The sequence below is a fragment of the Loxodonta africana genome, chromosome 14 (assembly GCF_030014295.1).
Source record: "Loxodonta africana isolate mLoxAfr1 chromosome 14, mLoxAfr1.hap2, whole genome shotgun sequence".
NCBI lineage: Eukaryota > Metazoa > Chordata > Mammalia > Proboscidea > Elephantidae > Loxodonta > Loxodonta africana.
Genome location: NC_087355.1, coordinates 59869977 through 59886425, shown reverse-complemented (window position 1 = coordinate 59886425; position 16449 = coordinate 59869977). Strand labels below are relative to the sequence as shown.

Here is a 16449-nt window from a genome sequence, read left to right as displayed (position 1 = left end):
AGGAGTCAAAGGTATGGGCTTTGTTGAATTCTCTCAGTTGTTCCAAATTCTTGCTGAGTATCACTTTAGGTATCACTTACTAGAGGGTAACTTTTGTGGGTACCAACTCCACTTGCTCTGGACATGGATAGAATGAAGCATTCCCTTTAGAATTTTCTTCTTATTTTATTTTGGTTTAAGTGAAAGTTTACAGTTGACATTAGTTTCCCATACAAAAATTTATGCACACATTGTTATGTGACCCAGTTGCTCTCCGTATAATGTGACAGTATGCTCCTCCTTTCTGCCCTGTATTTCCCATGTCCATTCCTTTAGAATATTCTGAGTAAAATTTACAATTTTCATAATATGAGATCTTGGTTAACTTGTTGTTAGCTGCTGTCAAGTTGGTTCTGACTCATAGCAACCGAACAAAACATTGCCTGGTCCTGTGCCATCCTCAAAATCCTTGTTATGCTTGAGCCCATTGTTGCAGCCATTATGTCAACCCACCTTGTTGAGGGTCTTCCTCTTTTTCACTCACCCTCTACCAAGCATGAGGTCCTTCTCCAGAGTCTGGTCCTTCCTGAAACCATGTCCAAATTATGTGAGACAAAGTCTTGTCATCCTTGCTTCTAAAGAGCATTCTAGTTGTACTTCTTCCAAGACAGATTTGTTCATTCTTCTGGCAGTCCATGGTATATTCAATATTCTTTGCTGACACTATAATTCAAAGGCATCAATTCTTCTTTTGTCTTCTTTATTCATTGTCCAGCTTTCGCATGCATAGGAGGTGACTGAAAACACCTTGGGTTTTGGTGGGTTTTCTTCAGTTTGTTTGGGTTAGGTGCACCTTAGTCCTTAATGTGGTATCTTTGCTTTTCTAACACTTTAAAGAGGTCTTTTGCAGCAGATTTGCCCAATGCAATGTGTCATTTGATTTCTTGACTGCTGCTTACATAAGCATTGATTGTGGATCCAAGTAAAATGACATCCTTGACAACTTAATCTTTCTCCGTTTACCATGATGTTGGTTATTGGTCCAGTTGTGAGGATTTTTTTTTTTTTTCATGTTAAAGTTATGTTAAAGTTAATTTAGCTACATCCTTCTGTGGCTTTTTTGCATTCCACAGTTTTATCCTCTTGAAAGTAAGTATCTGTTGGTTCAGGTTGGGGGAGGTTACACTCTTAGTAGTGGCAGTTTTGGATGGGAAAGAAGGATAAGCAGAGAAGGAGTCTGGACTTGTTCCAATAAACAGTCTGTCCCAGGGACACTAAGAAATCTCTTCTTAGAAGACTGGCTAGAGTTTGGTAATCTCAGAAATACTGGTCAGTCCAGAATTCCTAGGATAACTGTGGATATGACAAACAGCAACACAGTCTGAGAAAGGTCTAAAACAATCTCTTCAAAACTCTTAGGAATGAGAATAGCTTAAAACTAGTCGTCATCAAGTTGATCCTGACTCTTACCAACCCTATAGGACACAGTAGAACTGCCCCACAGGGTTTTCAAGGCTGCAAGCTCTATGGAAGCAGATTGCCCCATCTTTCTCCTGCAGAGCGGCTGATGGGTTTGAACCATCGACCTTTTGGTTAGCAGCTAGGCACTTATCCACTGCACTACAAGGGCTCCTTTTAGAATAGCTTAGCTCTTTGGAGATTAGAGCTTCATAAATAGAAAATCACAATCCCCCAGTATATACAAAATTTCAAAATACTTGAAATCTCATCTGAAGAGGTTAAGTCAAAACTAGACAAGCTCTTTTTTTTTTTAACTCTTTGATGTAGTCTATAATTTGTTGAAATAATAACTTGGAAGTGGCATATCTGTTTCTCGATCAGAGATTTCTGAAAGTTTTTAGAAATGAAATAAGAACATACAAATATAAGGAATCAAAAGAAATTTATATTTTTGAAGAAATTTGATTTTCATGATTAAGAGTTAATTAGTACATTGTATATATTATACAAATATTTTTAATATATTTTCTTGAATGGACTTTTTCTGCACTGTGCAACAAAATAGCTAATAAACAAGCAGTTCTTGTATTTTTGTTTCCAGCATATTCTTCAGAAAAGCACTATAGTTACTTCCTGAAAAAGAAAAACAAAAATAAATAATTTTTTTATTAGTTATAACATATAGTGTGATTTAAGATATGTTTTATTAAGTTTAACTTTCCTAATATTACATGGCATGATTAACAGGGCAAAATTAATATCTAAAAATTAATATTTCTAAGTTCACCAATTTAATATTGGAATCAGTATTGCATTTTTTGTGGAAATGTGAAAGAGACAATAGTAGTGCTTATACATTTTTTATATTTTCCACATTTAACTTTTGTCATTTTATTTAGTGAAACTTCATGATTCTTTTAAAAGTAAAATATTAATTCAGAATGCAAAGTTATAAAAGAACTCAGCATTTCAATTCAGTAATATGTTTAATGAAACATATGATTACAGGCAGTCCCCAAGTAACGAACATCTGACTTACGTACAACCCCTAGTTATGAACCAAACCCAATAAAGCCTATTATATTAAAAATTCGAGGTACATACAACAGTTCATAATAACGAATGGGCGCTACCTTTCAACGTGCATCAGAATATTGTTATTATGTTAAAGATGTTTCAGCGTATCTGGAAATGCTCCTTTAATGTTTTTTATGCATAGAAAGGTATACTATATGCTGTACACTAAGACAACCATTTGACTGAGGTTAGATACGAACCATACCTAATTGCTCCAACTTATGTACAAATTTGACTTAAAGGTAGATTTAGGGATGGAACTTGTTCATAATCGGGGGACTGCCTATAATAAAATCACCTTGTATCTTAATTAAAGAATGGTAGATTATTTACTAGCAAAGGATTTTATCTGCAAAAAGATTTGAAAAAACCCATGAACTATATCATTTATTAATAATTTGAAAACAATTTTCTGAATTTGGTAAAATACTGACATTGTTAGGAGTGAACAGGACAAAAGTCAGTGAAGATAATTGGAAAGCAATGCATTAAAGAAGGAAACAAAATGTGTGTGTATGTATATATACATATGTTTGTGTGTGTATATATATTACGTATACATAGATATATGTATATATTTCATCAACTAGACCTGTTTATTTTAATGCTTCTGAGAAGAAAAATTAAACTCATGTAAAACTGACATAAAAATATGGTCATGTACCTATTTTTTCTCAACTCTGAACCCACCCTTCTATATTCAGCTGTGAGAGGCCAGGGCTGGATCTCTGCAAACCATGCTTCTCCCTTGACAGCTGGCTCCCAGTTCGTTTCTGCCATTAGGAGGGAAGAAAAGATTTGCTCCTTCCTGTTTGAATGTTGTTTCTGAAACTCTAGCAGTTGGCTAAAGCCTCAAATTTATTTTGCCACTCCTGGAACCAACTTTATTGTGTCCTTTCACCTTGTTCTTATTTTGAATTTAAAGTTAAAATCTAGTTTTGACTTTATTATTTGAGATGCTTCAGTATGCTTTTCAATTTTTACTCCACCTAAAATTCTAAATCCTATCAATATTTCTTTGGTGATGCTTTCATTTCATTGATCTGTCAGAAACCCTCCACTGTCTGCTCCCACATTAGATCGACTGCAAACTGATTACTATCTGCCAATCGAATTCTTTACAAGTTGCCTAAAATACTCTTAGGCAACATTTCCCTCTAAGTCAGGGGAGAGGACTTACCTGCTTTTAAAATTTAAAATCAATTAAAGCATATTTTTAACATCTTTAATATGTAATGCATGTGGTCTTCTAAGTTCTCACAGTTTAGTGGGGAAGATAGACTTGAATATATATAAGTTTAATACAAAACCCTGGTGGCATAGTGGTTAAGAGCTACGGCTGCTAACCAAAAAGTCTGCAGTTCGAATCCACCAGGTGCTCCTTGGAAACCCTATGGGGCAGTTCTACTCTGTCGTTTAGGGTTGCTATGAGTTGGAATCGACTTGATGGCAACGGGCTTGATTTTTTGTTTTTTATGTTTAATACTAGCACACTACAGAAAGGGCTATAATAATAGTATAAATGAAGTGCAATTGGAGAACAGGGAGAGGAGAATTAAATGTATTGTAGGTGGGTAGAAGCTGGGAAACCTGGTGAAGGAGGTAATATTTGGGCAGGGACTAGAAGGATGCTCTGAGAGGTGGACTTGGTGAGCACAGGAAGATAGTTCAGACAAAGGGAACGTGGGAATGGGAAGATTCTTTTCTGGGAATGATTTTTTTTTTTTTTTTTAAGTTTGCAGTCCCGAAGACTGGTTTTAGGGCCTTTGATGTTGATTATATTTTTCATATGGTGAGGAATCTTAGAGGATTTGAGATTACTTAAAAAAAATAAAAAAAAAAAATTTTTTTTTTTTTTTTATATGATCTGGTGGTACAGGAATCTAAATTTGGCGGCAGTATGGAGGATGGGCTGAATGTGAGGGAGTTTGGAAACAGGGAATTCAGGAACTGTTGTTAGAGGTCAAGCTAGAGGTGACAAAGCTTTAAGTGAGACTTTACAGAAGGGACAGATATGAGACATCGTTGTTGGATATAGATGACATGAGCAGGGGAAGGCATGCGGAGTTTAAAGGAAAGGGAGACGTCTAAGAAGTTATCAAGAGGATGAGAAATACACATTGGCATTAATGAGATGGGATAGCAGGAGGAGAAGCACCTTTGGAAGGGGAAGTTGGAGAATTCTGTGCTTGAATATCTATAGCTGAAGATGCTTTTTTTCACATCTACTTTCTTCATTGCTCCTATCATGCTCCTGTTCTGGAGTGTCTTCTCTTGCTCTCCAAATCTTAATCATTCTATATAGTTCCAAATTTAAAGTGCTGCTGCTCAGGTGACATTGACAATCTTCTCTAATCATTCCAGCCCACAGGGACCTCTCCCTTCTATTCATCTCCCTAATATTCACTATTTCTGTCTGCCTACTACTTCTGGTATTAGCATCTTGATTTCCCCTTTGTGAAAACATACCTCCACCATTCTCAGCACCACACCTCCTGTGACCCAGGCCAGGAAAATACGGGTGCTGCATCCTTGTAGTTCCAGTGATTGGCTTAGGAAAGGGCATGTGACCCAAGCCAGGTCAATGACATAGTTCTGGAATTTTCACTGAAACACTTGAGAAAGAGGTTTGCTCATTCTCCCATAGCTGCTAGGCTGGTAGAACGTAAACCTGAAGGTGCTGGTGGCTACCTCTGCTTTGAGGGTGAAGGTGGATGGGGAGTGGAGAGTCAGCCTGGGTCTGAAGCTAATAGGAGAACAGAATCAAGAGAGAGACAGAGATACAGGTTCCAGATGATTTTGTCTGAGCTCTTAGATCTAGCTGTGGCAGAAACCAGACTATTTTTGGACTTCACAGTTAAGTGAGCTCATTTTACTGCCTAAGCCAATTTGAGCTGAGCTTCTGCCCCCTGCAACTGAGAGTCCTGACATTACCAGCACTTCTCATCCTGCACGTTCTTAGATACCCCTGCAGTGTGAGTAACTTTTCCTGCAGGGTGGTCTTATCTTCACCATTGAAGCTGTTACTTCCCCAGTGCCTGAAACGGGGTCTTTGTGAACCTAGTAGTGCCATGCACAAGTGCTGTACAGAAAGTATATACTTAGTAAACATTTACTGGTACCTCAGTATGTGGAGACAAGCGTAAAAAAATAAATGGTACTTACATTCAAAATCAAAACTGTTGCCACAAATATTTCCAAGAGCAGCATTCTACCTATGAGACAGCTAATTACTACAGTCAGATAGGCAGCCGGACCCCTAGGTGATGCTTTGCTGTTGCTGCTGCTGCTGCTACTGCCGCTGCCAGAGATGGACTGCACTGGTAGGCTGAGCGTACTTGACTCCACCCGAGTGACATTATCCAGTATAAACTCAATCTTATAGCTCTTTCCTAGAAAAAAAAAAAAAAATCATCATCATAGCGTTTGACTAGCGTTTTCTGTTTGTTTCCATACAGTTCCAATCTGGTTTTCATTAACTTAAGAATACTGTATAATTCCTAAAGAATTATTTTTGGAAATTGAGTTGAGCGAATTCATTAGTATAAATAAGTGTAGAAGAGAGTGTCAGAGTTAGAGAAGCTCAAACTGCCCACCAACTATGGGCAGTGGGAACTTGGGTAGATTTTCTTTCTGCAGCGTCAGTGCCTACCTCGTAGAGGTTCTTGCCTAAGATCCAGGGCTGGTGACAAGCTGTTTTAAAAAAGGGTCAATAGGGGAGGGAAAGGAGGGCACTGAATCTCAGTTTCATCCCTGCAGCCCTGGCCCAAGAGTCGAGAAACTTCAGTCTCAGCTGGGGCTGGTGAGGATAGAGACTGAACACCACTGTTACCCTAGCCAGGTCAATTAAAGAGCCTTGGGACTTTCACAGGAAGGATCAGGAAAGACATGCTTCTTCTGTTGTAGTTGCTCAGCTGGGAGAAGGTAAATCTGAAGGTGACAAGTTCTATACTGAATTCTGGGGAAGCAAGACATGCATATGAGTGGTAGTCCCAGACTCTGGGCATGCAGGGCTCTCAGCACAATGATAACAACAGCGGTAACATAAACTACCACAGAAAGTAGTATAGGCAGGCTGGTAGGAGCTCGATGGCAGTGACTGGAATCAAGGAGCTTCTTGGCTCCTACCTGCGGAGGGAGTTGTTGGCACTGTGCAGAGATAGAAAGGGAAACGTGTGAACGCTGCTGAAAATTTACTTGGGACCATGAGAACTTGGGAGTGGGGCTTGAGGTTGAAGAGTTGATGTTAATATTTTTCTTTTCCCCAACTTTTTATTAAAAAAATTGGGGGGGAACACACAGAAGAGCTGAAAGAATATTACAACAAACATCTGTATGCCATCCACTTAGATTCAATAATTTGTAACCATTTTCCACATTTGCTTTAAGCCAGATGCTATTTTTTGTGTTGCAAGATTGTGACCCTTTCTTTTTTCTTATCTCAGGTAGACGAGCCCGGAGAAGCACTTGTTATATAGGTTTAGAGTGTGAAAGATAAAGATCTCATCCAAACATTTTTTAATCCACATATTAAACCTTCTCACGCTTTTGTATATGAGATAACTAACATCTTTTCACTTGACATATTTTCTCCTGGGACCACTGCTATTGTTAATAATAGTTACAACACAGAGCAGACTTTGTAACACTTGTACAACCTTGAATGCTTTACTCCCATGTTTTTCCTATTACTTTTAAAAAAATAATTTCTTTTTGTGTTCTTTTTTTTTTTTTTAAGGAGAGAATATAATTACATCTTGACCACATTGTGTTTTCACAAACAATAACAATGCATTTCTGTAACTTTCAAGACAGATGGGCATTGTGCTATCATATTTTCTGCCACTTTTATAATTCATGACAATGGTGTGTTTTAGGTCTTTTCCTGTTAAAGTTAAAAAAATTTCTGAATTTGTGTGGCAGGTATCCTTTTTTTCTTAATGTGTAAAGAATTTAGTTTTTTGTTTTGTTTTTTCCCTGCAATATCGTGAAGAAGTCCAATATAGTCTCATGAGAGGCTAGTCAGAGGGAAGAGAGTTGAAGAACCCAGCCAAAATCCAGAATCAATAGTCAGAGATATTGCCCTAGTCAAGCCATCCCAGACAGCTGCAGACATTAGAAATTCCTCAGCTGATGCCCCAGACATCACCAAGCAGAGATGAGCCAAATCCTTGATCCACCGAATTATGAGCAAATAAAATGATTATTGCTTTAGGCCATTAATTTTTGGACTGGTTTGGCATGTATCGATAGAAAATGAAGCAAATATTGAACATCACATGGATTGCTAGACAAACATGTCCTAAATGTTACCATTCATTAGTAACAGTATTTTTATCCAGGTTGGTCAAAGATGCCGTTTCAGCTGTTTACTTCCTTCTTCTCTCACCCCTTTCTTATCTAATTTTCACATCCCTATTTTCTGTGTTACAAACCACAACCCATAGCTCCTCCACCCAGGTGGCCAGTGCTTTGCTCTTTAAAAGCTTGCTCTTGCTCTTTAGAGAGCAATAATTGCCTCAATTTCCATAAGAGGACTCCAGTCCTGCTACTATGTAGGCTGACTGTTAAAGGGTTGGCTCTGCCTTTAAACAGCAAGCATACAGGATACCCTAGATATCTATTCTAGACCACAACATTGAACTCATTGTCATTTGATTATTATCAAACACATTGAGACATTCTACTCAGAAGGCAGGCCCAACATATGTGGTGTAGGACATCACCAAAGTATGAGGAAACAAAAAGTAAAGAAAAAAATTCTTTTGCAGTGATTTTAATTTTTTGATGGTTATTATGGAAAAAATCAGACCACTGTTACAATTTCTTTGACTTATTTTAGTCTTTATTGTTGCTTTTATACTGATTTTGTGTGTGTGTGTATGCGTATGTGTGTGTCTGAGAGGAGAGATCAGTGGTAAGAAGTAGGGAGTACCATTACATACACCTTTTCAGATTTGTCAGTGAATCTAAAGGTACTAAATGGGCCCCAGTTTGAAGGAAACAGAATAATGGAAGCCTGCCTCAGGGATAGGGTAGTTTATCCATTTCATTCTTTTAGATACTCTACAATCTATCACCAGTAGAGATCTGTTTTTTGGATACCTCATTTTGGCCCCAGTAGTAAGGTTTTTAGTAATTGGAGTTATGCCATTAACCCATATAGAGGAAATAGAAGAAACATCACTGTGAAAGTTATAGCTGTATTTACTGTAATGATGTTGAAGATATTACTTAGTACAAATTCATTGGGTACATTTTATGAGAACTCAGAGGAGATATTTTTTTCTGATCTCAGAACAAGTTATAATTCTTCATAGAAACCAGTTTGTTTACTTGATGGATATTGTAAATCATGGTAATATTCATGTCTTCTCCTTGGGAAAGACCAGAGCCAATTTTCCAGCCCAACTCTGAACCTCATGGGACATTAAAGCTATATGCACCTACCTTGTCCTTTCTTTCCTTGATTTTGAAAATTCATATATTAATTTTTCTTATTATAAATTTAATATATACTTAGTAAGAAAATTTAGAAAAACACACAAATAGAAAAAAAGAAAATGTAAATCATGATATAATTTGGATATATATGTATACTTAAATTATCTATCTTAATTTCCTTATTATTTTAATTTCTACTCTGTTTTGCTTGTCAAATATAATTTTGTAAGCTAGACTAAATATTTCCTGAAACAGAGTATAGCGTTCTGATTTCTATAATTTATTGGCTAGAGTATCATAGCATGCTTTGTTCATTCAAAGTACACTATAACTGTCCCAATTTATGGGTATACATGTGAGGATGAAAAAGAGTGCACTCACCATTTCTAAGAAGAGTCAGGTCTGTGTAGTTGGCCCAACAGCTGCTAAATGGAATTGTTGTGTTTCCACTAAGACCACTGATTTGGTTATTACTGGAGTCCTTTAGTATGGCCTTCAAAGTAAGTGATGTAATCCCAACTGATACACAATTACCCTAAAGGGGGGAAAAAAAAAAGTAGAGAAATACAACAATTGACCTGTTACCCTTTTTTTTTAAGACATAAAACATTTTATTTTAAAAAATGCCTTCATTATAAATCTAAAATCTAAGGAAGCTCCCTTTTCCCATCCAAAGAATTCATGCATATGAGCAACAGAACAAATTCATTTAAAAAGAACATGATTTGTTGAAAGATGCTAGCCACTTGCATTAGTCCAACTTCTCTGAGAGGCAGTGTAATCTGCAGGTAGGAAGAATATCAAGATTAATAAAGTTGACTCACTGTCTAAAATCTATAGCTTAATTCCTTCAGTTAAATAAGGCTCTGAATTATGACTTACATCAGAATCTACTGCCTTTACTGAAGGCTGCTGGGAAAATGGCTGTCCTGGCTGTGCTGTCACTGGCTGAGCGATCACTGAGAGGGAGAACACAAAGGCCACGTGATGAACAGGAAATGCAGACCTTTCAATTGGTTGGGCAGTCACCTGTAAACGGACACGAATAATGAAGGGGTTTTCATGTCATAAATTGCAGCCAGCAGATAATGCATTTTAACCAGGCTAAGTTTTTTTAAGTGTAATAGTCATTGTTTATTAAAAAATATGTTCAGTATGTAAAATTAATATTATTATGATGTTTCCTCTAGAGAATTCATGAAGCGCTGTTACAAATATTCAAAGCAAAGCACTTTTTGTACCAATAAACAATTTTTTTAAATATATGCGCCTTTTTCTGGTTAGTCTATTATCTTCTTAATGATTCCATAAAAAATAGCCAATGGTAAATTAGAAATAGATGCTCTCTACACTAGTGTCTTGAAATAGCAAAAGAAAGTTAAAATAAGAAAAAAGCAACAATTTTTAAAAGAGCTCAGATGATTTTTTCTAGCTGCATTTTCTTACCTTATTCCAACCAGAATCACTTGGGCTAGGGATAGGATTAGTAATAGACATGGAAGAGATATTAAATCCAAGGACAGTACTGATTTTTCCTAAGATCACAGCTTGTCCAAGAGAATCAGCAACTTCCTGGAGTTCAGATAACTGCATCTGATCTATGGGGAAACAATATTATGACATAGGGATTATCAGAATATAGAATTGTGAGAACATGTGAGTTTTTCTCTTTAGTTTTGTTTGCTCCATACATATTATAGAATTCTATGGCTTTCTAACTGTACCCTGAGCTAAACATGATAAAGTCCTATTAATGAGGCTGGGAAAATGAAGAACTCAATATATTTTTAAGCTGGAATTAAAAAAAAAAAAAACAGATATAAGAAAATTGTGGGAAAAATACATGTCTGAATTTAACACTTTCTCACATCACTGTTTAGAAGTGAAGCACTGTCATGTATGTCTATCATTGCATATGATTTTTTTTCCTTTAAAGTTTGATTTTGGAGTGGAAGAATAATCAGTATCCATTGAATTGGCAGTATGTATATAAAATTTTTTTTTTTTATATTAACAGGATGATAAAGTTGCCATTAAATTACTAACAAAATGTTACTTGCTCTGGACATTTGACAGTTTTCAAGGTTAGTTCTAAAGCTGTATATAGTTTCTGTTCTCTTTTCCTAGTTTGTCAGGTCTGAGACCTTCCTATAGTGCTCTTTAGCTTATGAACTGGCACTTCCATTCACTATATTCCGTTGTCAGAAGCTTGACACTTTTCCTTTATCCCTTCTTCTACTTCACTGGTCGTCAACATCCTATCTAATCATTTACCAATTTATAAATCTCTCTGTTCCCCTGCTATAACCCTTGTCAATGCCATCATCACTGAAGTTACTAAACAAGCTTCTGAACTAATTATATCCATTCTCATCCCTTTCCACTCCATTTCAGACACTGTAGTCAGAGTAATCTTTTAAAAACCAATTACAACCAGAATATCATTTTGGTGTACGGTAACTCATTGTCATCAAGTTGACTGCAACTCATAGTGACCCTATAGGACATAGTAGAACTGCCCCATGGGGTTTCTAAGGAGCACCTGGTGGATTTGAACTGCTGACCTTTTGGTTAGCAGCCATAGCTCTTAACCACTATGCCACCAGGGCATCCTGGTGTATGGTAGGCCTTGCTAATCCTTCATTTTTGGATATCCTGCACTTTCTGCACAAGAGTCATGTCTTGAGGACTCAGGTCATTAAAGTCTTCCATTAAAGCTAAGCCATGAAGCTTACTGTGTCCAGGAAGGAGGAGGCGATACCTTTGGGCAGTGAGTCTCACATGACACTTAAAAAACTGCAGTCCTGGGGAATTTCAGTCCCCAGTTTAAAAGGTCTTTTTTGGATGACTCAGCCTCTTTTGGATAAATGCTCAGCCTTTCAGATTTCCATCACTCCCTCCATGACACTTCTCTCCAAGATAGCTTCTCAGGTAGTGGCAGGTCAAAAGTGCTTCATGCCCATGTAATACTACTACCATTTTGTCCTCACTGGCTTTTGTACAGAGTGACAGATCTGATCCGGTCTTTACTGTAAACAGGTTCTCTCTCTCCGAATGACATGGGAAGACAACCATTTCTGCTAACTGCCACCTAGAAACTAAAGACCTTAACTTGAAGGTCTCTTACTCCTGACCTGAGGGCTCTGCCCGTTCAGAAGTCTCCTCGGCTCTTGTGATCCCTTTCTAAGATATTCTGGAACTTATGGCTACCCTAACACTATGTGAAGTCTATGGGGTACCATTGCACGCACATCATTCTTGCCACTGTGTGATAACTGTCCCATGCTTTCCTGAGGGCTAGGAACCCTATCCCAGTCTATGTCTGCAAAATATGCCATTAGCCTGCCCTCACACACTGTCCCTGTCCTACACCTAACTAGATAAATCTGACTAGCAAATTAAAACTGCTTTAAGAGGATAGGGGTGGGAGAGGTTGAGTGTGAGGAAATTTAGATCATATATGAGAAATAAACCACAGTTTCTTTTGGACATCTAAGTGACTAGTATGGTAAATTTTGGACCCTGCTACATTTAAGGAGCCCTGGTGACACAATCTTTAAGAGCTACAGTTGCTAACCAAAAGGTCAGCAGTTCAAATCCACCAGCTGCTTCTTGGAAACCCTATTGGGGCAGTTCTACTTTGTCCTACTTAAAGTCTTGCCAGGAATTTCTAAGAGTCATTGAGGAGGCTAAGTTATGTTGAGTCCAAAGACCTCCTGTAAGTACAAGGAAGTACAGGACTGATAAAGGAAAATAAACTATGAACTTGGGCAGAGAACATTGTGAGAGGTCCGGTTGCAACACAAGTCTATGTTTCTTGCTTCCTTGAACAAAAAACTGATCAGTACGGCCTCCATTCATGCAAGTCTTTCCACAGGCTTATCTCCTCAAGGGACGAAACTTCTTTTCTCCCCCATCTAACTGACAGAATTCCAGAATGGGAAAGTGGGGGTGCACAGGGTTAACGCTTTAAGAAAAATCTCCTGGCGACATAACCGATGACCCTCTAGTGGTAGAAGATGACAACTTCACCCAATATCCAGGTTTACACATAAGGGAAAGCGAAACAACCAAAAAAAAAAAAAACCCCAAGACAAAACCTATTGTTATCAAGCTGAATTCCAGCCTACAGTGACCGATAGCACACAGTAGAACTGCCCCATAGGATTTCCAAGGCTGTAATCTTTACAGAAGTCAACTGACACATCTTTCTCCTGTGGAGCGGCTGGTGGGTTTGAAACTTCAACCTTTCAGTTAGCAGCCAAGTGCTTAACCACTGCACCACCAGGGCTCCTTCACATAAGAGAGCCCGGGGGTTTAATGGAAAAGGTACTGGACAGAGATAGGGCAGATTTTCACTTTTGTGGAGTCTAAAGTTCATACAACGTTGGATACTCTCTTTAAGAAAAACAACACAAAAACATCTTGCTTTTATAGCAACATTCAGTGATTTGACATTTTTAGAACCCCTCCCAGGGCTTTAAAAAGTGAAGCCCCTCCCAGAACATGTAAAGGCGAGGGCACCTGAAGCTTAGGTTTCACTAGCAGGACAGTAAATCTTACTCTGACAGAGACCTAGGTCTCGTCTTCTTGGAGAGGGGTACGCTTAGCTGAAAGTAAATGTGAGAATCTTGACCATGGGAGATAACGGCATGGTTGGAAGTCAGCAGTTGGGGATGCTGTTGCAAGCCAGAAGGTGAGGAAGGTTCAGTTGTACCTCAAGACATGCTCATGCAGAGCAGAGGACCCACCCTGAAGGCAACAGGACAGTATGTGGCCCTGAGGTCTGGAAAGCCCCTTGGTATCTACATGCGACCTTGACAGGAGTAAATGGAGAGCTAGAATCTGAATGGTTGAACATTTACCCAAATACCCAAACCAAGTCATCCTAGGGAAATGATTTAAACCAGTAGAGATGCCTCTGATGGGACAGTCTGGCTTATTTTTAGCTCTAATACCTAGCAAATGGGGGTATGGGAAAGTGAGGAACACAGAGGGGAGGTGATGGCTAGTGAAGATGACTCAATCAGTCATAAGAAATAAAGAACATGTTTTTTTTCTATATCCTCACTGTGACTTCACTATGGAAAGCTAACCCAACACCCCACTGCTCTGAATCTCCAAAGTTCTACCCTTAGGAAAACATGTACAGTTCTCTTGGCTTACAAAGCTCTCCAGGATCCAGCACCTGCCTACATCTGAGCCTCCGTCTCCAGCAGCTTGCCCTTCCTGGCTCTCTCTACTCCAGACTATTGTACCTCTTTCAGTTCTTTAAACACACCAAACTCTTATCAACCGTTTCCTGAGCCTGAAACACTCTTTCCCTCTACCCCTCCTCTTTTCATTGATTAATCTCTCAGCTACAACAAGGTCATTTCTTTAGGTAGGTCTTCCTGGATCTTTTATATTAGGTCAAATTCTTTTTGCTAAATTTATTAATCACTGCAACAACAAATGGAGGCAGAAATTCCTTCACAGGCCAGAGATAGTTTGAGATTACAGAAGCAGAGAAGGGAAAAGGTTCCATGGGCCCTTACAGGGCTCAGGGTATGGGGGTGGTAGGGTTTCCTGAGGCCTCGCTCACCAGACACTGATAGGATTATTTATGGATGTGGATTTGGTAATTACATTCCTCTATCTCAGACACCTACTACTCTTACCTGCAGTGCCATTGTTTATGATCTGAGTGGGAGGATCTCCAATTTCTAATTCAATTATAAGTCTCCTGGATCTCTTCATTCGCAGACTCTTCCCTCGTATAATGTTGCTGACACGGATTTTGTCACTTGGTATGTTTAGGAACAAGGCAAGATTTCTAACCAGATTCTGGGAACTATAAAAATCATCTTCTGTTACAGCAGGTAATTGGAACGAAATAAATATGACTGCAACAGTGTGGATTTCAACAGGTATAGTTCCTTTAACCAAAAGGTAAAGCATCTGGTAGGTTCTATCAAAGTAGTTTTCACCGAGAACTGTGGAATTCAGGGTAGGAAGGGATTGTTCTATACAGGAAAAAGGCCAAAACAGCATAGTTAAACATATTTATATTGTTTATCACAATTGCCATGAGGTATTTAATATTTTTTTGAATTTAGGAAATTCTAAAACAATTCAACATTATCATTATTTAGACAACTATCGATTTCATAAGAATGGATGCATATTAAAAACAAAAGCACTTAGAGAACTGGCCAAAATTAAAGACAATCTTTTATATAATACTATTAATAACCATTATATATTAAACTTATTTAAAAAAAACAATTAGCTATAGACACGGTGTAAATGAGAAATCTAATAACGAACTCACAGCCTATACTGTATTAGTAAAGCCATTTACACATTGAGAATTTCAAAGCCTTGACCCAAGGTATTTGGTAATCTAAAAATATAAATTTTTAACTTTAGTAGCCATCTAATTTATGCAGTACCATATATACCAACTCTCAAAAGAATATCTATAACTTAGTGGTTTCTATTCTTATCAAGAACAAAAGCACGTAAAAAAATGAGATGTAAAAACATCTCAGAAGGACCTTACATCAATGGAGCGGCCTGAAAAATCTTTTGTTGATGTAAAAAAAAAAAATAGGGAACTGAATTTTAGACAAGTGATTGAAATTATTGTGTATATAAATTCTTACATAATAAATATATACAAGATTTCATATATCAACAATGCCTAAGAGGTTGTAATAAATTCACTAATACATACTAAGCCCATAAAAAAATTTTTTTTAATGGTTGTATTATTTAATAGTGGTATAATGGACATGTAGCATCTCACAACATTTCAAAATGTGGCTTGCTAAGAAAAAGAAAAAATTTTAGAAACAAGAGAGTGTTTCTTACAAACATAATAGACTTAGCATTAAAAAGTCACTTCATTATTTCTATATGTAGTTCTTTAGCACCTACTAGTATAAATTCTAGATGCACTTTGGCTTGAAAATTTTTTTGAATCTAACGAATGTGCTTTTGTGTAAGTTCAAGCTGTCTCAAACTACCGTGGTACTCATTTATCCTCAGTAATTTTCTCATGTAATGGAAGGAGCAGAGACACACATAATAATAAAACATTTTGAGGAACTCAAAAACGTGTTTAGATTTGTAACAGAGTTATATTAGTTGGCATCCCAAGTGTCAATGCAACAAGTTCATAAAAAGCACTGTTATTTCCATAAACAGCAACAAAAAATGGATCTACAAGACAGCAGCGTCATTATTTTTAAATGACTAAAATGTTAGAAAGTACTTAGAAGGTGTTACAAAACTGTAATAAAAATATAAGATTTAAAAAAATTTGTAACCAATATTATTTACTATTTTATAAGCTGCTACAGTATTGGAAAACAAGTCAATATTAATGGCAGTGGGTGCTGGAGATGTCTGTCTAGAATTAAATATTTGCTGCAGATCCATACAGGGCAAAATACGTACAAATAAACAAATGTTTTATCATTAATGCCATTACTACCAAACCAA

General features: G+C 37.4%; 1 protein-coding gene across 1 annotated transcript in view; it reads right to left on the bottom strand.

Annotated features, from left to right (window-relative positions):
• Positions 1 to 16449, bottom strand: part of PKHD1L1 (PKHD1 like 1) — a 180768-nt gene continuing 164319 nt past the window's right edge. The window contains exons 73-78 of the mRNA XM_064268002.1: positions 14622 to 14966; positions 10408 to 10559; positions 9844 to 9990; positions 9343 to 9496; positions 5683 to 5909; positions 1 to 2073 (exon numbers count right to left, since the gene is read on the bottom strand). Of these exons, the coding sequence (XP_064124072.1) occupies positions 2050 to 2073; positions 5683 to 5909; positions 9343 to 9496; positions 9844 to 9990; positions 10408 to 10559; positions 14622 to 14966 (1049 nt within the window). The 3' untranslated portion in view covers positions 1 to 2049. The remainder of the gene's footprint in view (positions 2074 to 5682; positions 5910 to 9342; positions 9497 to 9843; positions 9991 to 10407; positions 10560 to 14621; positions 14967 to 16449) is intronic.